At 42.5% G+C, this 27,639-nt stretch overlaps 2 protein-coding genes across 2 annotated transcripts in view; one reads left to right on the forward strand and one right to left on the reverse strand.

The window, feature by feature from the left end:
* The first annotated feature begins 759 nt into the window (after nucleotides 1–759).
* Nucleotides 760–14,782, forward strand: LOC112253756 (zinc finger protein 239-like). The gene is made up of 4 exons (XM_042325007.1): nucleotides 760–879; nucleotides 10,454–10,548; nucleotides 11,049–11,101; nucleotides 13,568–14,782. Exons 1-4 carry the CDS (start codon nucleotides 760–762, stop codon nucleotides 14,422–14,424), a joined length of 1,125 nt encoding a protein of 374 aa, XP_042180941.1. The 3' UTR covers nucleotides 14,425–14,782.
* An 8,960-nt stretch (nucleotides 14,783–23,742) lies between these two features.
* Nucleotides 23,743–27,639, reverse strand: part of LOC121846832 (zinc finger protein 664-like) — a 64,838-nt gene continuing 60,941 nt past the window's right edge. Inside the window, exon 2 of the mRNA XM_042325008.1 lies at nucleotides 23,743–25,757. Coding sequence (XP_042180942.1) covers nucleotides 24,904–25,757 — 854 coding nt within the window. The 3' untranslated portion in view covers nucleotides 23,743–24,903. The remainder of the gene's footprint in view (nucleotides 25,758–27,639) is intronic.

Consider the following 27,639-nt stretch of genomic DNA (forward strand, 5'->3'; position numbering starts at 1 on the left):
GCCAGTGCGTTTCCATTTACTTTGACTGCACGTTTTTCCATATTGGAGATTAGTTTTGTTTGGGCTCGTTTCAAGGGGACGAGAGTTCTAGAAGCTTGTGAGTATTAAGACGGGAGATTTAGAAGCTAGTGAGTTTTAGGAAGACAAGGTCTTGTTTTTAATTGTTCACAGCCAGTAGACCCCATGTTTATATTGGTGAAGAAATGTAGTTGATTATAATGTGAAATGTAAGTTGTTTTCTGTTGGTGGTAAGCATTCTCTTAAGGTGTTAGTCTTTTGGCTTTTCCATTTCTGTTAGTCAGGATGTATTACACCTGTGCTGGCTTGTCCATCTCGTTAGTGGGAAGGTGTTTCACCTGAGCTGGTCCAGGTTCTATTTAAGAGTGTCTGGCCCAGCGCTCCAGTTGTCTTGATAGATGTGGAGAGTCAACACCTTTAGTTGCTCCACCTTTTTGTAAAGATGTTTTCATTTCAGGTTGAAGCTTCTTTCTGAAGAGAGCTTTTTTTTTTTGAAGAAGAAAAATGAATACAAACAAGCAAACCTGGTCGGTTCCGGGGATTGGTATAGCAAATACCGTAAGATTTTCATGGACTGAAAAGGAGATGGAACCTTGGGGCAGGGAAACTTTTGGAAGGACCATATTGATGGGATGCCTCAGGATAGAGGTGAAGGAAGTACTCTGCCTTCAAGGCAACCCAAATGAAAAGGGTTTTGATGTGACGTTTCACAAGCAAGAGAAACATGATGATGTATTGAAGATGGCAAAGGAAGCGGAAAGAAAAGGACCCCTGTGCCATTATGCGGTGACCAGCCTGGCAAAGAACAACTTCAGGGTGGTCACCGTAAACATGTACAATCCGCACGTGAAGGATGAAGAAGTGAGGGCCTTTCTGGGGAGATACATGGACAATGTCTCCTCAGCGAGGTACCTCAGGGACTGGGAGGAGAGGGTTCCAGGCGTTACTCAGGAGTCCCCGAAGAGTGTGGATGGCTACCTCCATCCTCCGGCGATGTTCTCCTGGGGCTGACAGGGAACACTCTACTATGCACGTCAGCCCCCGTTCTGCAGGCGTTGTATGGCCTACGGCCATATCCTGGCCTCGTGCAGTGCCAAGAAATGTCGTTTTGTGGGTCGGAAGAGCACGAGGCCAAGGAGTGTGACGAGCCCAAGGCTTGCCACGGGTGTGGCTCGAAAGTACACCTGTGGCGTGATTGCCCGGCTCGTCACAGGTCATACGCGTCTGCAGCTGGGGGAGCGGGGGATGGCGGGAGGAAAGAAAGGACGCGTGCGGATTGCATGGATGGCACAGGGGAAAAGACGGCGCAGGAAGAAGATGGGAAGAAGGATGAGGTGGGAAGAAAGAGGCAAGGAGAAGAAAAGAATGGAACAGAAGGAGAGAAGAAAAAGGGGACGGAAGATGGTGGAGGAGCTGAGAAGAGGGAGAAGGGGACAGTGGTACGAGAAGGAGTGGAAGAGGGAACGGGGACAGTGACGGAGAAGGAGGGAGGAGTGGAGGTGGGAGGGAGGGGGTGGGAGGGGGGAGATGGGGGGGACAGCCTGCCAGGCTTCCTCGAGGTCGAAATGAGGGATTTGGTGGAGGAGTTAGCGGGGATGGGACGTTGTGTCTCCCCGCTACCTCCTTCACCAAAGAAGAAAGGGATAAAGAGGGGGAGCTTGGCAGGAAGTGAGAGGGAGGGGGTGTGGAGGGGGAGGGGGCTAAGAGAGTGGCGGGGGGGTAATTTGTCCTCCCGGTTTGCCTCAGCCCCTTGCATTTTAGTGGATGACTCCAGTGGGGGTCGGTGGGCTGTTTGCTAGAGGGATCCCAACTCCTGTTTGGGGAGGTGGGGTCCCCTACATGCAGCCCCGAGTCAAACAGGGAGGGGGATGGTGGGTGGGGAGGGAGGACCCAACACACTGCCTGGGTCATGGGTTGGGATGGAGGACGGGGGGGCGTCAGGAGAGGAGAGGACGTCCCCGCCGGTGGAGATGGACCAGGGGAGCATCGGGTGAGTCTCCTGGTTTTTCTTTGGGTTTTGGGGTCTTTATTTGTTGTAAATAATTTAATGAATAGTTATGTTTCTTTTTTTAGTCTAAATGTTAGGGGTTAAGGGATAATGTTAAAAGGAGGGCGGTTTTTTGTTATTTAGAGGGTGTGGGGTTTGATTTCTGTTTTTTACAGGAAGTTCACCTGAGGGATGGTGGGGACGTGTGTAGATTTAAGAGGGAGTGGGATAAGGGGGAATCTTTTTGGGGCATAGGAGGGGTGCACTCAACAGGAGTAGGGATTTTGTGTGGGCATAGAGAGGTTAAAATAGAGAACACTTTTGTAATAATGCAGGGTAGAGTTTTGGGGATAGATGTTAATTTTAGAGAAGCTAGATATAGGTTAATTGGGGTGTATGGGCCACAGGTGGCGGCAGACAGGAGGGAGATGGTGGACTGTCTGGCGCCCCTGTGTGTTACAAACAGGCACTTGGTGATAGGAGGAGACTTTAATATAGATTTAGGGGTAGGCGGTGATAGCAGTGCAGGTGCCATCTCTGGGCTAATGGCTTGCCATGGTCTGGTTGATGGTGGCCTGCACACTACTCCGGCAATGGTCGGTCCTACATGGCGCAACTCCAGGGGGGTTGCGCGGAGGCTCGACTACATTTTTGTATCCAGGTCTTTGGGTCAGTTGTCTGGGCGGCTGTTGCCTGTTTTCTTCACGGATCACGACGGGGTGTTCCTGCAGGTGGGGTCGCCAGTCTGACTCTTCGGTAGGGGGTACTGGAGGTTAGATCGGGATATACTGGAGGAGCAGGCTTTCGTTGACGCATTTTTGTTTCTTTCGGAGGCTTGACGGCCTCCGGTCCATGTGCGAGGGGTGTTAGAGTGGTGGGATTTAGTCAAGGGGAGGATAAGGGCTTTTATAATAGGATATTGTAGAAGGAAAAAAGGGAGGAAAGGAGGGAGGTGGATCGTATCCAAAGGTTAATTGAACTCGAGTACGAGGCAGGCAACCTCGGCGGGTCGATTGACTGGGAGAGATTCGCAGCCCTAAAGGCGCAGCTCAGGGAGCTGCAGGAGCAGAAGACTCGAGCTTTCCTGGAGCGTGCGCATAGTGGCTTTCTAGAACATAATGAGACTTGTTCTGCTACTTTCTTTAAGTCGGTTAGGGCCAGGCAGAGTAGGAAGGTAATGCATGGAGTTAGGGAAGAAAATGGTAGTATAGTAAGTAAACCAGAGGAAATGGTCAGGGTGACAACTGATCATTTCCAAGGTTTATTTAAGGAAAGGGAAATAGATTGCCAGAGGACATTAGAGACGTGATGGAGGCCCAGATCTCACTAGAAGAGGTTGAGAGCGCTCTTAGGAGGATGGGAAAAGGGAAGGTGCCTGGGATGGATGGGCTGCCGGCTGAGTTTTACCTCAAGTTTTGGGGTATACTTGGACCAGTGGTTCTCGAAGTCTTGAAGGCCATCCTTGACACGGGGTCCCGGGGGATCAATGGCTGTTGGTGTGCTGTCACTTCTTTATAAGAAGGGGGAAGCAACTGACCTTGGCAACTGGCGGCCATTGACCATGCTGTGCGTAGATTACAAGATTCTTGCAAAGGTTTTAGCAGACCGGTTGCGCACAGCCCTTCCCTACGTCGTCCACGAGGATCAGACGTGCGGGGTAGAGGGCCGCTCTATAAGATGGAACCTACAGTTGATCAGGGATTCCATCGCTTGGGTTGAAGATAGAGGGCTGCCTTTAATGGTAGCAGCGCTAGATCAGGCGAAAGCTTTTGATCGTGTGAATAGATCTTTTCTATTCAGGGTGTTAGGTAGATTAGGATTTGGGGAGAAGTTTATAGGATGGATCCGTACTTTATATGTCGGAGCGGGGTGTCGAGTTAGTGTAAATAGTCACTTAGGTGACATTTTTGACCTCTCGTCTGGGGTCAGGCAGGGATGCCCACTCTCGGCTCTCCTCTTCGTTCTGTACATGGAGCCTCTGGGGGCTGCCATTAGGGCAGACACAGGGGTGGAAGGCTTGTTGATCCCTGGAAGCGGTGGGCTGCGTGTTAAGATGACGCAGTATGCCGACGACACTTCCTTGCTGTTGTGCAAGGACTCGTGCCTGACAAGGTCCCTTGCCATCTTTGGGGATTTCACCCGAGCGTCGGGAGCAGTTCTGAACCATGCAAAGTTTTCCGTCAAGTTTTTCGGAAGATGGCGCGGTAGAACGGATGTGCCTGGGGGGTTATCTCTCTGTGAAGGGGCCCTGAGGATTCTCGGGTTTATTTTGAGACCTCCGGCTCAGCGACGCTAAACTGGAACATGCGTATCGCAGTGGTACAGAGGAAACTAGCAATGTGGAAGGCTAGGTATTTGTCTTTTATGGGCAAAGTCCTGGTCCTAAAGGTGGATGTGTTGCCGTCTCTTTTGTATTTGGCATACATCTACCCATTGCCGGCTTGTCTGAGGAGGCCTCTAGTGAGGCTTGTGTTTCAGTTTATGTGGAGTGGCAGGTGCGAGTGGGTCGCCAGGGAACGCATGATCTGTCCCATCGGGGAGGGAGGTAGGGGTACCACATTTCCCCCTCAAGCTGGACACCATTTTTGTTTCTTTCTTGTTGACGGAGCTTGCTCGTCCGGTTATACACCCGTCCGGTTACCTCCTGCGGGTGTTCTTCTCGTATAAGGCGAGAAGCGTAATGGTGTGGTCTAACGTGGGTCCTCGGGCGGAACAGCTGCCGTGGCACTTTGGCCATGCGGCCAAGTGGCTGCGTGCGCACCCGAGGTTGAAGACTCCCGAGTAGGTTTAGACCACAGGCACCTGTACGAGGAGGTCAGGCAGGCAGGGAGTCCTGCACCTGTAGCAGGCATCTCGTCAGTGGTCTGGGAGGGAGTGCAGGCGCGGGGCCTGGACAACAGGCTCAAGGACCTGAATTGGTTGGGCCTCCATAGCGCTTGCCGGTACGTGCCATCTTGTACCGGTATAGTTTGGTGCAATCCCCCACCTGTCCAAGATCCTCTTGTGGCAGGGAGGAGACTGTGCGCCATGCCTTCTGGGACTGTGCCTTTGCCGGACTAGTCTGGGCTAGGGCACGGGTGATGCTAGGTGTGGTTAGGAGTGATTTTGTTTTGACATGGGCTAGGCTAGAGAGAGGCGTAGGGAGAGCAAAGGGAACGGATAGGGACAGGTTTCTGCTCTGGCTTCTCATGAGTCTCTTTAAAAGGGGACTGTGGGAAGCCAGGCAGAATTTAGTCAAGACAGGGAGAGATTGGGGGTGGAAGGGATAGTGAGAAGGGTGGAAGGTGATTTGAGGTGGAAGATGAAGAGGGAGGAGAGGAAGTGGGGGAAGCATGCTGCACGGGAGAGGTGGAAAGGGGTTTAGGGCTGGGAGTGTTAGAGTGAGTTTGGTAAGGGGATAGATTAGGGAAGGGGAGATAGGGAAAGGGTTAGGTATTGGTTAGGTATGACGGGGAGGGACGATGCTCCCCTGAGGTTTGTTTTTGTTTGATGTTTTTGTAAATAGAATTAATTAAGAATGAATGAGAATTATGATTTTGTAAAAGTATTAATGGGATTGATTGTAATAAATTATTTTAACCACATCCTGTCTTTAAGTTTGGTGTGGGTTTTTCAATTTGTTTGCTTGGGAAGATTTAGTGGGTCTCATGGTGGGTGTCTTTCATGTCCCAGTTGTTGTTACTAGGCAACTTTCAGTGGACACTGAGAACAAAACTGCAACATTATGTCTTGTGTGATAAGTTTGTTTGTCTCATTTGATATGAAAGAAATTAACCACATTTGGGGATGTTAATCTTCATTTGGTGACCACTCTTGACGACCTGGGTAAATGGTGCGCCAGGTATCCCTCAAACTTGGGATCTCAGGGAGACCACACTTTGGGAATGGAGCAGATCTGAGAGGCAGTGAGCCGAGTGGATACCAAATCTCAAATGTAGTTTTTAAAAAAGAGGTGAGCGAAAAACTCAAAGTGTAGTTTTTAGGAAAGCCTCGTAGGCTCTGAGTGTGTATTCCTGTGTGGAGGTGTTAACAGGGCCCATTCAGGAGGCTCTGAGTTTGTATTACTGTATTTTCCCAGTATGAGTGGAGTTGCTAGATGTATTGAATAAACCTTTTTCCATAAAGTTAGAATGAACCAAGGTGACTGACTAGCTGTTGATGTTGAAGAAGCGTCCCGTACACTAGAATATGTCACAGTGGCAGAATCACCTGAAAGACGCACATCGCCATCTGCTTACTGGAGTTGGTATCGCAGTTGAGAAAATACTTTCAGACAAAAAGCTAAAAAGCGACTGCCCCTAAAAACCAATGACTCCCTTTGAAAACGGGCTATGTGGCATCAGAAACATGTATTATAGTGTAAGAATGTACTACAAAGTGTAGCTAAACAGAATAACTTTGGTCATACCCAGTCAACACGTAACATCCAATGATGTCGAATTATGGGTGATATCAGGTCTGTTTGTTGTGGCCACTATTTCACCCCAAAAATACTCATCCCAAATTTGGCTGAGTATAACTATGTAAATGTCTCTCACACAAGGTGACTTTTATCAATATACACTCTAAAAACGAAAGGTTCCTGGAGTATGCTGTAGGGGTTCTTCAAATTGAAAATGGGGGAACCCCTAAAAGTTATATGAACAACCCCTTATCATGGTTCCTCTAAGAACCTTTTGGGGTTCATTTTTTAAAACTCCCTGTCCACCCTCCCTCCATTATAAAAACATATTTTAATAACAATATTGACTTAAATCATTAATTATTTATTTAGTGGCACCACAAATGTGAATTCATATTTACAAAACAACTGACCAAACAAAACACATTACAAAACATTTCTGCAGACATGTCAGACCATAATAAATAATACATTTACTTTGTGCAGTGCTTTTCATGACATTTAAAATACATATATATATATATATATATATATATATATATATATATATATATATAAATAATGATGTACAATAAAAACAACATACATTAAAAATGAATCATTGGTAAACTAACAATATTGTAGACTTGATGCTAAATACAGTTTTTTCAGCTTTAGTGTGTATATCGTATCCACTTAGTTATGTTAGGAGGTTTGCCATCTTTATGACCGGCCCTGGTAACTTCACCCCAACTTCTCTTGTCCCCAGAGCACAGTAACTTAACATAAGTGTTTTTCTGACATGTTTTGGAAATTAATGGGAAAATAAAAAATACAGTCCCACGGGGACGTCCTCGAGGGTGTGGATGTTCTCCCCATCAAAGGCCAGCGGGATTTCACTCTCACGGTGAAATGGATTTCCGCCGATGTGCAGTAAAGGAGTGAAAAGCAGTGAAATCTATGTCAACAAAAGAAAGAAAAGATGAATACACATACAATTAACGAAGAACATAACAAATTATCAGCTGAAGTTTTATATAAGCATGCACACCTACAGTGGGGCAAAAAGTATTTAGTCAGCCACCAATTGTGCAAGTTCTCCCACTTAAAAAGATGAGAAAGGCCTGTAATTTTCATCATAGGTACACTTCAACTATGACAGACAAAATGAGAAAAGAAATCCAGAAAATCACATGGTAGATTTTTTAATGAATTTATTTGCAAATTATGGTGGAAAATAAGTATTTGGTCAATAACAAAAGTTTATCTCAATACTTTGTTATATACCCTTTGTTGGCAATGACAGAGGTCAAACATTTTCTGTAAGTTTTCACAAGGTTTTCACACACTGTTGCTGGTATTTTGGCCCATTCCTCCATGCAGAGCTCCTCTAGAGCAGTGATGTTTTGGGGATGTTGCTGGGCAACACGGACTTTCAACTCCCTCCAAAGATTTTCTATGTGGTTGAATCTGGAGACTGGCTAGGCCACTCCAGGACCTTGAAATGCTTCTTACGAAGCCACTCCTTCGTTGCCCGGGCGGTGTGTTTGGGATCATTGTCATGCTGAAAGACCCAGCCACGTTTCATCTTCAATGGCCTTGCTGATGGTAGGCTTTGTTACTTTGGTCCCAGCTCTCTGCAGGTCATTCACTAGGTCCCCCGTGTGGTTCTGGGATTTTTCCTCGCTGTTCTTGTGATCATTTTGACCCCACGGGGTGAAATCTTGCGTGGAGCCCCAGATCTAGGGAGATTATCAGTGGTCTTGTATGTCTTCCATTTCCTAATAATTGCTCCCACAGTTGATTTCTTCAATCCAAGCTGCTTATCTATTGCAGATTTAGTCTTCCCAGCCTGGTGCAGGCTTACAATTTTGTTTCTGGTGTCCTTTGACAGCTCTTTGGTCTTGGCCATAGTGGAGTTTGGAGTGTGACTGTTTGAGGTTGTGGACAGGTGTCTTTTATCCTGATAACAAGTTCAAACAGGTGCCATTAATACAGGTAACGAGTGGAGGACAGAGGAGCCTCTTAAAGAAGAAGTTACAGGTATGTGAAAGCCAGAAATCTTGCTTGTTTGTAGGTGACCAAATACTTATTTTCCACCATAATTTGCAAATAAATTCATTAAAAATCCTACGATGTGATTTTCTGGATTTTTTTTTCTTCTCATTTTGTCTGTCATGGTTGAAGTGTACCTATGATGAAAATTACAGGCCTCTCTCATATTTTTAAGTGGGAGAACTTGCACAATTGGTGGCTGATTAAATACTTTTTTGCCCCACTGTATGTTTATGAAGAAACAGATGATTTGTGCATAGGCATACCTTGTCACAGACATAAAGGCCACTCGGTCCTCATTGAAGAGGACTTGATTTAGAACATCTGAGAACATCTGAAAAGATCATTTGCATGCTAATAGATTTCAGTTTGTATTGACTGCTATGTAGGTTAAATGTACACTTCAAATGCAGGTTAGTCCTTGGTTAGTTAGTTAGTTAACGTTAGCTAGTTCATTACCACAATAGTGAGAACTGCTCTATATTGGAAACTTACGTTAATGAGTGTAAAGCCATGTTGGCTTTATGGAAACGATATACAATATATGGGAAGAATATAGTTGAGGGAAATAATCCAAAACTAGTTGTGCCTAGTTAGGACATAACGTTATCTAGCTAGATAACGGTACTGTACTCTAGCTCATACAACGCCGACGGTCAAACCCGGCTTTCTAAAATTTACGGTAATTAATTATAGTAACGTTATGGAAGCTATTCACAGAAAACCATCATTGTCTTTGTTATTCATTATTTGTATGTTATATTATTATTATCAATTATTTCTAGACATATTCAGAGGCAAACATCAACCCAACTTAACCTTTTCAACTTGTCGCATCCAAACTTGTCACCATCGCTTTCAGCTGTAATTGCGAAGTTCCTGGAAGAAGTCCCGCAACAACGGAGGTTCCTCGATGAACCCACCTTCTAACAAGTTCTTTGAATAACCTTTTGGGGCTGTTTTTCATTGACCAAGAACACTACGGTTCTTAAGGGATCTGATAACAACTCCAGTTGAACCCGGCTCTATTTACTCTCAGATTCAAAACATGATGATTAGCTGTTTCCTGAAGTCCACGATCATCTCCTTTGTTTTGTTGATGTTTGGTGAGAGGTTATTTTCCTGGCACCACACTCCCAGGGCCCTCACTTCTGCCCTGTAGGCTGTCTCATCATTGCTGGTAATCAGGCCTACTACTGTTGTGTCATCTGCAAACTTGATGATTGAGGCTTGCATGGCCACGCAGTCATGGGTGAACAGGAAGTACAGGAGGGGTCTGAGCACCCATCCTTGTGGGTATCACCACTTGGGGGAGGCCCGTCAGGAAGTCCAGGACCCAGTTACACAGGGCGGGGTTCAGACCCAGGGCCTCAAGCTTAATGAAGAGCTTGGAGAGTACTATGGTGTTGAATGCTGAGCTATAGTCAATGAACAGCATTCCTACGTAGGCATTCCTCTTGTCCAGATGGGCAGTGCGATGATGATTGCATCGTCTGTGGATCTATTGGGGCGGTAAGCAAATTGAAGTGGGTCTAGGGTGACAGGTAAGGAGGAGGTGATATGATCCTTGACTAGTCTCTCAAAGCACTTCATGATGACGGAAGTAAGTGCTACGGGGCGATAGTCATTTAGTTCTGTTACCTTTGCTTTATGGGCTCCCGAGTGGCGCAACGGTCTAAGGCACTGAATCACATCTGGCCGTGAGTCCCATAGGGATGCACAATTGGACCAGCATCGTCCAGGTTTGGTAGGCTGTCATTGTAAATAAGAATTTGTTCTTAACTGACTTGCCTAGTTAAATAAAAAATATTGTGTGTAGATTGATGAGGAACATTTTCTATTTAATCCATTTTAGAATACGGCTGTAAGGTAACAAAATGTGGAAAAAGTCAAGGGGTCTGAATACTTTCAGAATGCGCTGTAAACTAAAGTTTAAAAAAGTTAATTAAATACATTTAAAATGAACTTTATCTGAAAATAAAATGTGATCCTCAACTGCGTTTCCCCTCCAGTCAGCAGACGGCGATGTGCGTCTTTCAGGCGACGCTGCCAGCGTGACGTATAATCTAGTGGACGGTTCTTCAGAAACAGCTCGTCAACCACCTCGGTAGCTTGCTAGACAACATAGCCGATAGATTCAAGCTATTTCTACGCTTTCGAAGTATATTAGCTACTGTGTTTTAGACAGTATCTACTTGTTAACCTATTTAATTTAATATTTCGTTATTCTTTATTCGTCAGCTATAGTAGCTGGCTGGTTAAGTTAGCACTAGCCTAGTCGCTAATTATAGCTAGCTAGTTAACATCCCGGACCATGAGCTCCCTAAACTACTCTCCTCCTGTTAAAGAAGAGGAGATCTGCTGGACGGAGAAAGAAGCTCTGGGGCTGAACCTTGTCGTGAAAGAGGAGAAGGAAGAGGGGGATGTTACAGTTAAACAAGAAGTAGAGGGTGAGGCTGTTACCGTGAAAGAAGAAGAGGAAGACGTTTCAGTGAAAGAAGAGGAAGACGTTTCAGTGAAAGAAGAGGAAGACGAGTTCAAAGTGAAAGAGGAAGAGGAAGAGAAAGATGATGATGCAGTTTTTGGAGTGAAGAAGGAAGGGGAGATTACTGTCACATTGAAAGATGAAGAGGTGGAGATAGGAGATCTGATTAACACCAGTAAGTTCCGCCTTAAATAGTTTTTGTTCATTTTGGATATTCGGAGTTGGCTTGTCAATACCTCTTCAACGGAGGGCCCTGGGATGATGTCTGATATGTCTAGAATCATCAGACGACGTAGAGAGCAAGCTACCCCTTGTTTTCTCCGTTCCGTTTCCAAAAAGTGACTTAACATGTATATTTGAGAATGGTCTAAATGCTGACCGCAGACTGGGGGCAGGGCATGTAGTGATTTTTGTGTTGTTATGATTTACTACACACAATGCCCACAATTTACTACACACAATGCCCCCAGTCTGATAGTTTTTGACGTCAACTGCCTGTATTCAATGGAGAGAAATGCTAAGCTACTAGCCTCATGGCATGAATATGCATCTGGAGACCACTCCTATAGTGTTTTATTAGAACACACCGTTCTATACAGTCCACCTGATAGAGGTTCATATCTGACAGAGATGAACACACTGTTCTATACAGTCCACCTGGTAGAGGTTCATATCTGACAGATGAAAACCTTTTTTAGAAACTTAGAAAGAGAGGGAGTCTAAAGCTGCAACAACTAGGATTGTGCCTTTTGGCTTCTGGACAACAAAATAATTTTGATATGAAAACGAATAGAACAGGAGAGAAATGGCATAGTGGTGGATCCAATAGAACAGGAGAGAAATTACATAGTGGTGGGTCTAATAGAACAGGAGAGAAATGACAGTGGTGGGTCTAATAGAACAGGAGAGAAATTACATAGTGGTGGGTCTAATAGAACAGGAGAGAAATGACATAGTGGTGGGTCCAACAGGTAAATAAATTGAAATACATTTTCCCAAATGATATAATTACCCCAAAGAAAGGATTGCCAAATAATTTCCCAATGTGAATGAGACTCCCTTCACCAGTCGGCTAGGCCTCACTCCAACGACAACGGAATGAGAAATGTTTTTAGGTTATACCAAGGATAATTTTGCTATTTTGAATTGTAAGTATCAACAAAAAATATTTTTAAATGGTTTTGTCAATAAAATATTTGTTCATACTGCTGTAACACATTGGAGAACATTCACAATATGGAACAACAGTAACCATAGTAACACATTGGATAACATTCACAACATGGAACAACAGTAACCATAGTAAAACATTGGATAACATTCACAACATGGAACAACAGTAACCATAGTAACACATTGGACAACATTCACAACATGGAACAACAATAACCATAGTAACATTGTTTCCCGCAAAAATGTAAATGAAGTTTGTTCTGAGGTGTCTGCCCTGTATCTGAGAGATATAATAACAAATATATATATATATAAAAAACTATTTTTATTTGTCACTAAAGTCTTTCCACATTTTGTTACGTTACAGCCTTATTCTACAATGAATAAAAATTGTCATCAATCTACACACAATACCCGATAATGAAAAGGCGTAAATAGGTTTTTAGAAAAAATGCTAAATTTATTATAAGAAAAACATTATTATTTATTTACTTATTTAATATTATTATGTACATAAGTATTCAAACCTTTTACTATGAGACTTGAAATTGAGCTCGGGTGCATACTGTTTCCATTGATCATCGTTGAGATGTTTCTACAACTTGATTGGAGTCCACCTGTGGTAAATTCAATTGATTGGACATGATTTGGAAAGGCACACACCTGTCTGGCTACCACAGCATTCTGAAGCGATACACCATCCCATCTGGTTTGCGCTTAGTGGGACTATCATTTGTTTCTCAGCAGGACAATCTCCCAACACACTTCCAGGCTGTGTAAGGGCTATTTGACCAAGAAGGAGAGTGATGGAGTGCTGCATCAGATGACCTGGCCACCACAATCACCCGACCTCAACCCAATTGAGATGGTTTGGGATGAGTTGGACTGCAGAGTGAAGGAAAAGCAGCCAACAATTGCTCAGCATATGTGAGAACTCCTTAAAGACTGTTGGAAAACTATTCCAGGTGAAGCTGGTTGAGAGAATGCCAAGAGTGTGCAAAGCTGTCATGAAGGCAAAGGGTGGCTACTTTGAATATTCTAAAATATATTTGGATATGTTTACCACTTTTTTAGTTACTACATGATTCCATATGTGTTATTTCATGGAATTCATGTCTTCACTATTATTCTACAATGTAAAAAATAGTCAATATAAAGAAAACCCCTGGAATGAGTAGATGTGTCAACTTTTGACTGGTACTGTATATCTCATTAATGTTTTTACTACTTCTTCCAAAGGCAAACATGTAAAGGAAATGTTTTTTTAAATCAAAAGGGATGTCAAAAATGTATGGAATTCAAATGGATTTACCCAGCCTACAAAGCACTACAGCAACTCTGTGATGACCAGTTCTGCTCTTTTATTGAGGGATCTAGTCTAGATTAAACCTCATAGGAAGACAGTTTTATCATGTGGAGGTTTCATTCAGGTCTCTGTTTAACTAGATACTCTGTTTGTCTTTGGCAGGAGAGAAACCAGACTCTCACTCTGACAGCGGGAAGAGTCCTTCAGGGGAACCAGACCCAGAGACGCCCAAACCAGCCAGACAACACCACTGCTCCCACTGTGAAAAGAGTTTTTGCTGGTTAGGGAACCTAAAACTGCATGAGAGGACACACACAGGAGAAAAACCTTTCCAATGCTCCCAGTGTGGAAAGAGTTTTGCTGTGTTAGCTAACCTGAAAAGACACGAGAGAATACACACAGGAGAAAAGCCTTATCACTGTTCCCAATGTGGAATGAGTTTTAATCAGGATGGGGACCTAAAAGCTCATAAGAGGAAACACACAGGAGAAAAGCCTTTCCAATGTTCCCAGTGTGGAAAGAGGTTTACTAAGATAGGGCAATTAAAAGAACATGAGAGAATACATAAAGGAGAAAAGCCATTCCAATGTTCCCATTGTGGAAAGAGTTTTACTCGGATAGGAAACCTAAAAAAGCATGCGAGACTACACACAGGAGAAAAGCCTTACCAATGCTCCCAGTGTGGAAAGAGTTTTGCCGTGTTAGCTAACCTGAAAAGGCATGAGAGAATACACACAGGAGAAAAGCCTCATCACTGTTCCCACTGTGGAATGAGTTTTACTCAGTTATGGGACCTTCAAGCTCATGAGAGGATACACACAGGAGAAAAGCCTTTCCAATGTTCCCAGTGTGGAAAGAGTTTTACTCAGATAGGGCACCTGAAAGCTCACGAGAGGATACACACAGGAGAAAAGCCTTACCAATGTTCCCAGTGTGAAAAGAGTTTTACCATGTTAACTAACCTGAAAAGGCATGAGAGAATACATAGAGGAGAAAAGCGTTTTCTGCTCCCAGTGTAAAAATAGATTCTCACGAATGGCAGAACTTAAAGCTCATGAGAGGATACAGAAGAGAAAACCCTTTCCAATGCTCCCAGTCTGGGAAGAGTTTTACCTGGTCAAGTAGCCTGAAGGAGTATAAGAGGATAAACACGGTAAAAGTCCTACCACTGCTGTCTGTGTGGAAGAACATTCAGAGAACCTGAAATCAAATGAGAGAATAGAAAGAGTGTATTCTGACTTATATTTTTGACTGAGAATGTGTTTTATTTAAGGCCACATGAAATCATATCGTGTATGGTTACACCTGTCTATATAAGGTCTCACAGTTGACAATGCATGTCAGATCAAACACCAAGCAATGAGGTCAAATAAATTGTCCTTAGAGCTCCGAGACAGGATTGTGTCGAGGCACAGATCTGGGGAATGGTACCAAAAAATGTCTGCAGCATTGGTCCCCAAAAACACAGTGGCCACCATCATTTTTTAATGGAAGACGTTTGGAAGACTCTTCCTAGAACTGGCCACCCGGCCAGACTGCGCAAACGGGGGAGAAGGGCCTTTGTCAGGGAGGTGACCAAGAACCCGATGGTCACTCTGACAGCTCTAGAGTTACTCTGTAGGGATGGGAGAACCTTCCAGAAGGACAACCATCTCTGCAGCACTCCACCAATCAGGCCTTTGTGGTAGAGTGGCCAGACGGAGGCCACTCCTCAGTAAAAGGCACATTACAGCCCGCTTAGAGTTTGCCAAAAGGCACCTAAAGACTCTCAGACCATGAGAAACAAGATTCTCTGGTCTGATGAAACCAAGATTGAACTCTTTGGCCTGAATGCCTTTCGGCAACCTCCAAGCTGGCAGTCATGTGCCTTTTACTGTGGAGTGGATTCCGTCTGCCCACTTTTCCATAAAGTCCTGATCGGTGGAGTGCTGCTGAGATTGTTGTCCTTCCGGAAGGTTCTCCCATCTCCACAGAGGAAATCTGTAGCTCTGTCAGGGTGACCATCGGGTTCTTGTTCCCTTCCCTGATGAAGGCCTTTCTCCCCCGATTTCTTAGTTTGGCTGGGTGGCCAGCTCTTGGAAGAGTCTTGGTGGTTCCAAACTTCCTCCAATTAAGAATTATGGAGGCCACTGTGTTCTTGGGGACCTTCAATGCTGCAGAAATGTTTTGGTACCCTTCCCCAGATCTGTGCCTTGACGCAATCCTGTCTCATAGCTCAACGGATAATTTATTTGACCTCATGGCTTGGTTTTTGCTCTGACATCCACTGTTACCTGTAGGAGCTTATATAGACAGGTGTGTGCCTTTCCAAATCATGTCCAATCAATTGAATTTACCACAGGTGGACTCCAAACAAGTTGAAGAAACATCTCAAGGATGATCAATGGAATCAGGATGCATCTGAGCTCCATTTCGAGTCTCATAGTAAAGGGTCTGAATACTTATGTTAATAAATGTGCAAAAATGTCTAAAAACTTATTTTTGGTTTGTCATTATGGGGTATTGTGATGTCATTATGGGGTGTTGTGATGTCATTATGGGGTATTGTGTGTAGATTTGATGTGGGGGAAAAAATCTTCAAGTTTAGAATAAGGCTGTAACGTTAAAATAAAATGCGGGAAAAGTGAAGGGGTCTGAATACATTACAAATGCACTGTATACCGCTGGCAGAGTGTTGGCAGTTTTCTACCGCTGGCAGAGTTTTGTCAAAGTTTTCTACCCCTGGCAGTTTTGTACACAGTCATGTGATACTTGGTATAGAAAAGTCCAATCTTAGGAGGGTACATGGGGGGCACAATACTGTGTGTCTGCAGGTGTCTGTCTGGTCAAAACCAGTGATACAGTTGCCCCTCCACCCTCTGGTGGGATGGATCATTAAAAAATTGAATAATTGAATAAACCACATTATGGCTATGATAAAATATATGTCTCTGGTGTCAAAATGATCCATGTTAGAAGTATGGTTCAATACAAATATGTAGTGGGTGTAAAGTTTGTTTTAAATTCTCAATCATTAAACACGTATCAATCAACACCTGCTTCTCTTTGAACGACTTAATAAACGTATTTTTTTTTACTTTAATTTTTTTAACTCAAAAATGAAAAATGTACTTTTGGTTCCTCAACTGCGTTGCCCACAACAGTCAGCAAATGGTGATGTGCGTCTTTTAGGTTCAGGCGACGCTGCCAGTGTGACGTATAATCTAGTGGACGGGACGCTCCTTCAACAACAACAGCTAGTCAGACACCTCGGTAGCTTTCTAGCATAGCTACAACATTCACGCTCTTTACACTGTTTTTGGTGTATTTTAGTCGCTGTGAATTAAACACACTTCTGTCGTATGTACTTGTTGGCCCATTTAATTATATATTTACGGTGTTTGTCAGCTAGCTGGTTTGCTAGGTTAGCTTAGAACTAGGCTAGTCGCTAGCCCCGACCATGAGGTCACTAAGCTACTCTCCTCCTGATAAAGAAGAGGAGGTCTGCTGGACGGAGAAATAAGCTCTGGTCAAAGAGGAGGAGGAAGAGGAGGCTGTTACAATACAAAAACAAGTAGAAGGTGAGGCTTTTACCGTGAAAGAAGAAGAGAAAGACGTTTCAGTGAATGACGAGGAAGACGCGTTCAGAGTGAAAGAGGAGGAGGATGTTACATTAAAAGAAGAGGAGGAAGAGAAAGAGGAAGATGCAGTTTTGGGAGTGAAAGAGGAGGAGGGGGAGATGACTGTCACATTGAAAGAAGAAGAGGAGGTTGGAGATCTGTTTAACACCAGTAAGTACCGTCTCTGCAGTCGTTGAACCAATATGCTGTAAAGGGGTTCTACACTTTAATGTTGTTCTGTAGGAATGGCTGAAGCTACACTGTAACGTGTAGAACATCAAGAGTGGACCATCAACAAAATGTTAACAATTGATCAAATGCATCTAATGACAATGCCTGAAATACTGTAGTCCTCAATATCTCATATTAGATTAGCCCAAGATGTACTCTTAGAGTGGCAATCAGCAGTTGTTACATCCATTTGGCAGCTTAATGATATGTACCCATCTGTTTCTTGAAGAGTTCACTTATAAATGCCTCAGGAGCTTAGATCCACTGTCGTACCCCACCAGAACCCAGAATATAAGCTTTTAAAAAAAAATGTTTGTCATTAAATATAAACAAACACTGTATATCCTCAAAACATGGTTAAAACTAGAATGTTGATATCATGGAGGGTTGCATTTTTCCAGCCCCATCCCTCAGCTTTTTACCGAAACGGGCAGGGAGTACGCTTTGTTATTGTTTCTACTGCTGATTGCTGCCCCCATTACTCCTCAAGGTCCAAGGACTGTATGTTATTTTCAGAGGTAGACTGGCTCTGGCAGCTATGTTAGTCCAATAATCCACCTAAATGTGAATCGTTTCTTAATTGCGATACATTTCTAGAAACATAAATCGCTGTACTTTCATATCACATCAACATAATTTCACACAATACTGTCATATCACATCAAAATAATTTCACACAACACTTTCATATCACATCAATACAGGTAACCAGTCACGATGCCACAAAAGGTAAACCAAATTAGTTTCTCATCATTTCTCCTTTCTTCAGGCTTCTTTTTCTTCTTTGGACTTTATATGGCGGTGGGCAACCAACTTTAAGGTGCATTACCACCATCAATTGGACTGCAGTGTGGACCTCAGTTGATCTTTCAATCACCCACGTGGGTATATACCAAGACAGTCATGAAGAGGGCACAACAAAATATTTTCCCCTCAGGAGACTGAAAAGATTTGGCATGGGTCCCCAGATCCTCAAAAGGTAATGCAGCTGCACCACTGATCTCCACCTGGTATGGCAACTGCTCGGCATCTGACCTTAAGGCACTACAGAGGGTAGTGCGAACAGCCCAGTACATCACTGTGGCTAAGCTTCCTGCCATCTGAGGAAAGCCCACAAAATTGTCAGAGACTCCAGTCACCCACGTTTTAAACGGTTTTCTCTGCTACCACACGGCAAGCGGTGCCGGAGCACCAAGTCTAGGACCAAAAGCCTCCTCAACAGCTTCTACCCCAAGCCATACAACTGCTGAACAATTCATAAAATCGCCACTAGACAATTTACATTGACCCCCACCCCCACCCCCTCCCTTTTGTGCACTGCTGCTACTCGCTGGTTGTTTGTTACCTATGCATAGTCACTACACCCCCACATTCATGTACAGATTACCTCAACTAGCCTGTACCCCCGCACACTGACTTGGTTCCGGTGCCCCTTTTATATAGCCTCCACACTGATTTGGTACCGGTGCCCCCTGTATATAGCCTCGTTATTCTCATTGTGTTACTTTTTATTATTACTTTTTATTTTAGTCTACTTGGTAAATATTTTCTTCTTCTTGAACTGCTCTGTTGGTTAAGGGCTTGTAAGTAAAGCATTTCACGGTAAAGTCTAAGTTGGTGTCTTGACGGATTTGTAAAAAAATGGTTTATCTTATAACACTATATACAGTGGGGAGAACAAGTATTTGATACACTGCCGATTTTGCAGGTTTTCCTACTTACAAAGCATGTAGAGGTCTGTAATTTTTATCATAGGTACACTTCAACTGTGAGAGACGGAATTTAAAACAAAATTCCAGAAAATCACACTGTATGATTTTTAAGTAATTCATTTGCATTTTATTGCATGACGTAAGTATTTGATACATCAGAAAAGCGGAACTTAATATTTGGTACAGAAACCTTTGTTTGCAATTACAGAGATCATACGTTTCCTGTAGTTCTTGACCAGGTTTGCACACAATGCAGCAGGGATTTTGGCCCACTCCTCCATACAGACCTTCTCCAGATCCTTCAGGTTTTGGGGCTGTCGCTGGTAAAAATTTCAGACCTCTACATGCTTTGTAAGTAGGGAAACCTGCAAAATCGGCAGTGTATCAAATACTTGTTCTCCCCACTGTAGCTGATGCTGTGGTGTCAAATCGGTTCAAATATGACACAACCAAGAACTTTGTGAAAATCAATATAGACTTTTAATACAACAGTATCATAAGCCGGAGCGGTCCGCGGAACACACACACTTTTTCAGAGCCCTCGCTCTGAGTTATACACCTACCATATAAGTCCCTCCCATATGCAAATTAAGTTACATCCCAATCCGTGCTTCCTGCTTGTTCAGCCCAATAACGCCCCCATCTGCTTTCCATTAAATCCTAATGGTGACAAGACCCTTGCATTGACCCTTCACTCAGCTTAATGCGTTCTCCTGTTTGTGTGTTATCTAGGGTCAGCAGACTGTGGGTCTCCCCTGTCATTCCTTCAGCGTCTTCATGTCCTAAGGATATGTGAGTCATGTCTATAATCCATCAGTTGGTCATTTGGCTGACCCCCTCCTTTGTATATCCCTCTGACCTTTGTATGTCCAGCTGCCCTAGGTGTCTATGTGTTGCCCTCTCCCATGGCCCCACTCTGGCTTCCTGTCCTATACAATAGACAATGTATTTTACCAGAACAGAAAATGAACCCATAATTGTATCTTTCTCTCGTGTTACCAAGATCATGTATATAATTTCACCCACAATGCCTGTTGGACTGTTCATTAATCACGATACTCTATTTTGTTCATCTGTCGGCCCCAGCCTCGAACTCAGGCCCTGTGTGTAGTTAACTGACCCTCTCTGCCCATTCATCACCATTTTACTTGTTGTTGTCTTAGCTGATTAAGATGGTGAGGAAATTACTTTAAAGAACAACCAGGCATCCTCTACTGATGGGATGAGGTCAATATCCTTCCAGGATACCCGGGCCAGGTCGATTAGAAAGGCCTGCTCGCAGAAGTGTTTGACAGTGATGAGGGGTGGTTGTTTGACCGCGGACCCATAACGGATGCAGGCAATGTGGCAGTGACCGCTGAGATCCTGATTGAAAACAGAAGAGGTATATTTGGAGGGCAAGTTGGTCAGGATAATATCTATGAAGGTGCCCATGTTTACGGATCTAGGGTTGTACCTGGTGGGTTCCTTGATAATTTGTGTGAGATTGAGGGATTTCAGCTTGGATTATAGGACGGCCAGGGTGTTAAGATGCGTTTGGGAAACCGGGCCCAGATATCCAGTTTCCTCCTCTTCTTCATTGTTCGATGTGACAGTCACCTCCCCTCCTCTTCTTTCACTGAAACGTCGTCGTCGACCTCCTCTTTAACTCTGAACGAGTCTTCCTCTTATTTAACGGAGACGTCTTTCTCTTCTTCTTTCACGGTAACAGCCTCAACCTCTACTTGTTTTTGTATTGTAACAGCCTCCTCTTCCTCCTCCTCTTTCACGAGAGCTTCTTTCTCCATCCAGCAGCCCTCCTCTTCTTCAGAAGGAATGGGGTTAAGTTTGAGACTGGAGCTATGAGGCATTTACTGAAGTTGCTAAGCGGTATAATTCAAAGCAGTGTAACTTTATCAGCAGCATGTGATCAATGACGTCTGAAGAATCATTTCATCGAACACCTGATTGGTTTGAAATTGGGCTCGTTCGACATTGCAGGTGGCTGCTGACTGACTAATTTACAAATCACCTTGCATCATCAATAACTACTTATTATTATTTATAAATCAGTCAGCCAGTCACCGTTTATCCACAACGCAGTGTAACATTTTAACTTTAGGCCGTCCCCTCGCCCATACACGGGCGCGAACCAGGGACCCTCTGCACACATCAACAACAGTCACCCACGAAGCGTCGTTACCCATCGCTCCACAAAAGCCACGGCCCCTGCAGAGCAAGGGGAACTACTACTTCAAGGTCTCAGAGCAAGTGACGTCACCGATTGAAACGCTAACTAAGCTAGCCGTTTCACATCCGTTACAGCAGCATGGATTTTATGCTCTCGAACACGGCCAGTGGTTTAATATATGACATAATGGCTTCGCTGCTACGTGTGGGGGATGTCATCTATAACAATGTGGCTGTTCGAAATTCTGTGTCGCTCAAAGCCTTGAGTAATTAACCTTTTTTTGACACAATTGGCTGGAAAGAGCCAATGCTTCAGGAAGCTTTGTTTCCCCATCACTACTTTTCAGCATGTTTTCTGTGAATTAGACTACAGGAGTTTTGTAACTTTTTCCACCTTGGTTTACTGTTAGTTGGGTTCTAACTGGTCTCCGGTAGTTGGTCTCGTTGACCTTAACCGTGCTGGTTGGCTACACTGGTTAGGCTAATAGCTAGTTGGCTAAATAGCTGATGTTAGCTGGCTGGCTAAGATAACTGCATATAGCTAACATTCTTTGATTTTTGGTTAGATGGTGTTATGTATTTCCAAAACGTTGGTTTACTTTAATCACTCAAGTCATGAGCGCAAATGATTGGTTTAGTATGAAGTTCTACATTTTAAGTTATTTATGTTGTAGTTTACATCACAGGGAATAGGCTGGTCCTCCATATTACTTCACACCTGATTTTATCATTCTTCTGAATTCTGATTGGTTTTATGTAACAACTCCAAAAATAGAACTGTGAGGTGTAACTTTGCAATGGGACTTAAAACATTTATATATTTTATTTGCTCTTTTAAACTTAACCATTTTATTTATCCCCGTAGCCCACTCACTTTACATGTTTAGATAATAAAGCATTTGACCTTTCCACTGCGTTAACAATGGAGGATTGGTTGATTTCAGTTTAAGTATTTAAGATGATTGACGAGAAAAGTATCGTCCAACCATCGGGTAACTTGTTTCATGGGCATCAAAGGTGAGGGTGAATTTCAGATGTTCACTGCTTGTATTGATGAAGAAGTAGAATCGATGAAGTTCCTCTGCTGTCCTCTGGAATAGAAGGAAAGGAAGCCATTTACAGAGCCTGATGAGGTGCTAGAATGGATTGTTAGTGTTGACAATTATGTTCTTCTCAAACAACCCCACATACAGATTGGCCTAATTAGATGCTATTTTTTAAACTGCAATGACCATAATCCATTGCACATTTTAAATGTTTTCTTTACTCAAGTATGACAATTGGGTACTTTTTACACCACTGTTTATTTTACACCTGCTATGTAAAAGAAACAGAAGAATGCATGATGGTCAATGATATCTGGGATCCTTGGGACATCGCTACCCTAAACCCTAACCTTAACCCCTAACTTAACCATTTGAAATGTCAACTTCAATGGGCTAGGGACGTCCCAAGGATGTATCTCTACCTAAAAATATATGATCTAAGTGATTGATAGTTGGTATTCAGCAGTCATAAAGCCTAATTTACTTCAATGAACTACTAAAATAGTGATTTTGTCAGACAGCAGCTCTACACTTTATTGACTGACTTATCCATTCATCCTTCCATCCCTCCTTAGCCTTCCTCTCCTCTGAGGACCCAGTGAGGGTGGAGCTCAGTCAGAGAGCTGTTGAGGGACTGGTTAGGAAGAACACTTCTACAGCCAGAGAGGTGAGAGGTCACACATGGTTTGGATGGTAAATATTTATCTCCCCTTAGCGTTCATCATGTCAACAAAAGGGAATATGTTCCATCATCTATGTTTATTTACATTAGTGCAATTTATCCACTGATATAGGTGTAATTTCTCACCCCTTTTGGCTGTATGAAAGATAATTTCCCCTCAGACACACATTTGTTCTTTGATATTATGAAGGTAATTTGTGTCAAATGTACTTTTCCCCACTCATTCACCCCACCTCTTTATGTTGAGTGGCCTGACTGCATCCAGACTATGTCAAAGGCCCAACCTGGTAGATCTGAACCTAATGCAGTTTGGAGTGATCGGATGACAGAAGTCACATTTAGGTACCAGGTGTAACTGAGGCCACAGATGCTCCATATTGTTTATTTTGAGTGTTTTATTTAATGACTGAACGTGTTTCTTTCTGTGTTGCAGGGGCAGTCAAGAAATGGAACAGCAAGGCCACAGAACATGACATAAGCAGAGGTGTGGGAGACCACCTCAAGCCCCTGGTTGAGCCGGGGGTGGTGTTTTACCACTCCACCACGCCTTCAGCAGGCTTGAAAAGTGGAATTGATCTGTTTGATCCATTTGTTTGTTTCAGTTTTCAGTAGTTGAATCCTGTGATGTATTGTTCATTTCAACATTTTTCATTTTCAACAAATGCATTGGGTTGGTTGAAAAGTGATACTAAACTTACATACCATGCACTATATTGACATAGTGGAAGATATACTAAATTGATACTGTTTTTCATACTAAGATGGACCATGCACTATATTGACAAGGTAGAAGATAGCATGAAAAACAGTATAAATTCAGTCTGAGATGGACCAAGATATGCCTTTGCACATATTTGTTCATTGGTTTAGCAAGAGTCTGTTGATTGGTTCATTTGTTTTGCAATATGATCAAATCAAGCTTTATTTATATAGTACATTTCAGACATGGATTCAAGACAATGGCTTCACAGGAAAAAAACAAATAAAAACAAACTGAAATATTTAGTACACAACAAACAGAAACTTAACTGAAAGACTGAGCATTTTAAGGAAATGTCATTGATTAAAATATGAACAATTGGATGCAACATCCAACACAAAATATAAGCTTGTTTTAACTCCAATATTTGTTCTAACGTTCTCCATGAACAAACCCAAAAAACTAAAGTCAAATTAAACGTTACATGAATTGTAAATATGAAATATCAAAATCAAATATACACCCCTTTGTTAATATGTATTGGCAATAATTAACTTAATGAATGGTGAGGCATGGAATAATAAAACATGTATCTTTGTCAGGCGGAATGTTTGAAATATGAGGATTTGATTCATACTTCTTCAGTCGTGGAATAAAGACAATTAGCATTTGAATGTTGTAAAGAAATACTGGCGTGATGTAGGAATGTTGATAAAATGTATTATACTGCATCTATGTGAATCGGCGACAAGTACGTTGAAACTAATTTATCAAGTCATTGAAAAAAGACCTGAAAATATTTGTATTTTATTTTATAAACAAAACACGACAACATCATACAAACAACATCACACCTGCTCTTTTTTTGTTAGTCACTTTTTGTTAATTTACATAAATAGTAATAGATGTAAACAGATGGCTACATTTTGAAGTGTTGCATTTTGATTCAAGAGGGTCACCAACGTGGTAAGTGTAACGCAACTCTTTTTTTGTTAGCACATTTTTGTTAAATCACATAAATAATACTCTTTCAATTCAGAGCCTGGATTTTTCCCCTGAGGCTAAAATCCATATCATGCTAAAATCAAATGAACAGGGGGCAAACATTTAGGGTGCTACATTGTGAAATTCATTAAAATACTCAGACTACAATGTTAAAACATTCTACATTGTGACAATATTTCATTGATATCGTGAAACAACTCCTTCATGTATGTATTTTCTGATGTTTGATTAGATATATTTTATCAGAGTATCTCTTGTCACATTGATCATAGCCATAAGGTTTCTCTCGTGTGTGTCCGCTGGTGTGATATCAGGCTGTTTGACTGAGTAAAACTCTTCCCACATTGATTACAGCTATGGAATTTCTCTCCTGTGTATTCTTTGGTGTGATTTCAGGCTGCTTGACTGAGTAAAACTCTTCCCACATTGATTACAGCTATAAGGTTTCTCTCCAGTATGTATTCTCTGGTGTATTTTCAGATAGACAGATGTAGCAAAACTCTTCCCACATTGATCACAACTAAAAGGTTTATCTCCTGTGTGTATTCTCTGGTGTATCTTCAGATAGCCAGATGTAGCAAAACTCTTCCCACATTGAGTACAGCTGTATGGTTTCTCTCCTGTGTGTGTTATCTGGTGTGATATCAGGCCGCTTGACTGAGTAAAATTCTTCCCACATTGATCACAGCCATAAGGTTTCTCTCCAGTGTGTATTCGCTGGTGTGATTTCAAGTTGCTTGGCTTAGTAAAACTCTTCCCACATTGATCACAGCCAAAAGGTTTCTCTCCAGTGTGAATTCTCTGATGTATTTTAAGGTCTACTGAAGAGGTGAATCTCTTCCCACAGTCTGAGCAGCAGTGAAGATTCTCTCCAGTGTGTATTCTCAGGTGTAGTTTAAGTGAATCTGATTTTAAGTAACTCTTCCCACAGTCAAAACAGTGGTGAGGTTTCTCTCCTGTGTGTACTCGCTGGTGTATTCTCTTATGTAGTTTAAGTGAATCTGATCTTGAATAACTCTTCCCACAGTCAGAGCAGTGGTGAGATTTCTTCCCTGTGGGTCTCTGCAGGTGTTTCTTGAGGTGTTCTGATCTGGAGAGACTCTTCTCTGCCTCGTCAGCATCATGATGTTGTTGAGGATCCCCAGAGGATCCACGATAGTCCTGTCTCTCTCCTGTGTGAACAACAAATTTAGACAGATGGTTAAAGGCTCAAAACAGCAGAAATCCACTGTTTATTTGAGTTAAAAAGGTGATGCCCAGAGCGTACCCATGAAGTTGTTCAACAATTGCCGTCTGTTAAATTATTTGACAAATGTCTTTAAACAGTCAAGTGAGCAACAATTTTGTATTGTTTTCACATTGGTAGTAAATTCGATGATTGGAGGCTAGAAACAAGTTATTAAAGTTGCTGAAACTCTAAGCAATATGCCAGATGACTTTTGGCTCCAATTTTGGCCCCTTTCTGTGTTTGCTAAAAATGGCCGCACGAGGGCGGAGCACACTCAATTTGGTTGCAGAAACTCCTCCCTGCTAGTGAGGAAACTGCAAGTTATGGATGTAGTTTATCTGGTAATGAGGAAACCACTAGTTAGGGATGTAGTATATCTGGTAATGAGGAAACCACTAATTATGAATGTAGTGTATATGGTAATGAGGAAACCACTAGTTTTGGATGTAGTATATCTGATAATGAGGAAACCACTAGTTATGGATGTTGTATATCTGGTAATGAGGAAACCACTAGTTATGAATGTAGTATATCTGGTAATGAGGAAACCACTAGTTATGGATGTTGTATATCCGGTAATGAGGAAACCACTAGTTATGGATGTAGTATATCTGGTAATGAAGAAACCACTAGTTATGGATGTAGTATATATGATTGGAGCAAAAATGGTGAGCGAAGATTTACTAATTCACCACCGTGGGGGAAAACTCAGGGGAGGTCTCATAGGCTGACTGCAAAAATAGCCTCCATTTACAGGTTGAATATGAGTGCATTTCACGCTACTTTCGGATTCTAATTGCCAGGCTCGCTTGAATCTCCTGCTTTGTGTAATGTTTGTGTTTGTCTCAAATCAACTGCTTCATACTTTAAAAAAACACTTCAACCAGTAAAATGGTCATTGGCTAGCTTTTCCATCAGCCTGACAAGGAGGGTTTGTAAACTAAGTGTTTGCCAAATTGGCCCATAACTTCACCTAGCAATAACATGGACCTACTGTAGGACCCATAACTTCACCTAACACCATAGACCAAGGACTATAAATCATTTAATATTTCAGGTGAAACATGGAATCTAAAATGTCTTTGTCACAACATTTTATAACCTGATCACCAAATAATTTTGTGAATAATCCCACTAGACTACTCTTTAATGTGTTGTCATTCTAAATGTCCTGAATAAAAAGGAAAATAGCTGTGTGTTGTTCAATAGCCTATTCATCAAGGAACCATTCTCTACACATTATGAGCTAAGTATCTCTGTGCGCAAACAGACTAACGAGACGCTACTGTAAATCAAGCAGACAATAACACATTATAAACATCAATTTGTTAAGGATGTTTGGTCCAACGTGGAGCACGGCATAACTGTCTTTACCAGAGTAATGAATGAAGAAGCACTTTGGTTGTTGTTGCATGTCGTGATGTTTGTCATGTGACTGTCATTCAGAAAATTATTTCCTGGATCAGCTGATAGTTGAACATGTGACTGTAACGCTACAGAATTAAATATTATGTGTAATTATTGAAGAACCGCATTAATGACAGTATCCATTTGGGTGTTGTCAATAAAGTTAAGGTGACTCTCGGTTAGAACCATTGGATTTTGCAAACTCTGAAATGATTTAGGATTTCTGTGTCCATGAAAACTGTTTCCCCAGCATAATATAAGGCGAACACTAAATGTTATGTAGGTAGAGTGCATTTCAGAGATCTGAATACAAAAAAACTGTACTAACAGGAAAATAACCGAAACCACAAGGCCAAATCTACACTGGAGGAGCTTACCAAGATGACATTGAATGTTCCTGGGTGGCCTAGTTACAGTTTGGACTTAAATCGTATTGAAAGTCTATGGTAAGACTT

Source organism: Oncorhynchus tshawytscha, linkage group LG07 (genome assembly GCF_018296145.1).
Source record: "Oncorhynchus tshawytscha isolate Ot180627B linkage group LG07, Otsh_v2.0, whole genome shotgun sequence".
NCBI classification, from domain to species: domain Eukaryota; kingdom Metazoa; phylum Chordata; class Actinopteri; order Salmoniformes; family Salmonidae; genus Oncorhynchus; species Oncorhynchus tshawytscha.

Excerpts from the sequence above, each read along its gene's own strand:
- LOC112253756 (XM_042325007.1), top strand. The coding sequence starts at position 760 with ATGGCAAAGGAAGCGGAAAGAAAAGGACCCCTGTGCCATTATGCGGTG. Across the intron at positions 880-10,453 it reads CGCACGTGAAGGATGAAGAA|TCAGCAGACGGCGATGTGCG; the intron begins GTGAGGGCCTTT and ends TTTCCCCTCCAG. Across the intron at positions 10,549-11,048 it reads ACAGCTCGTCAACCACCTCG|TACTGTCACATTGAAAGATG; the intron begins GTAGCTTGCTAG and ends GGAAGGGGAGAT.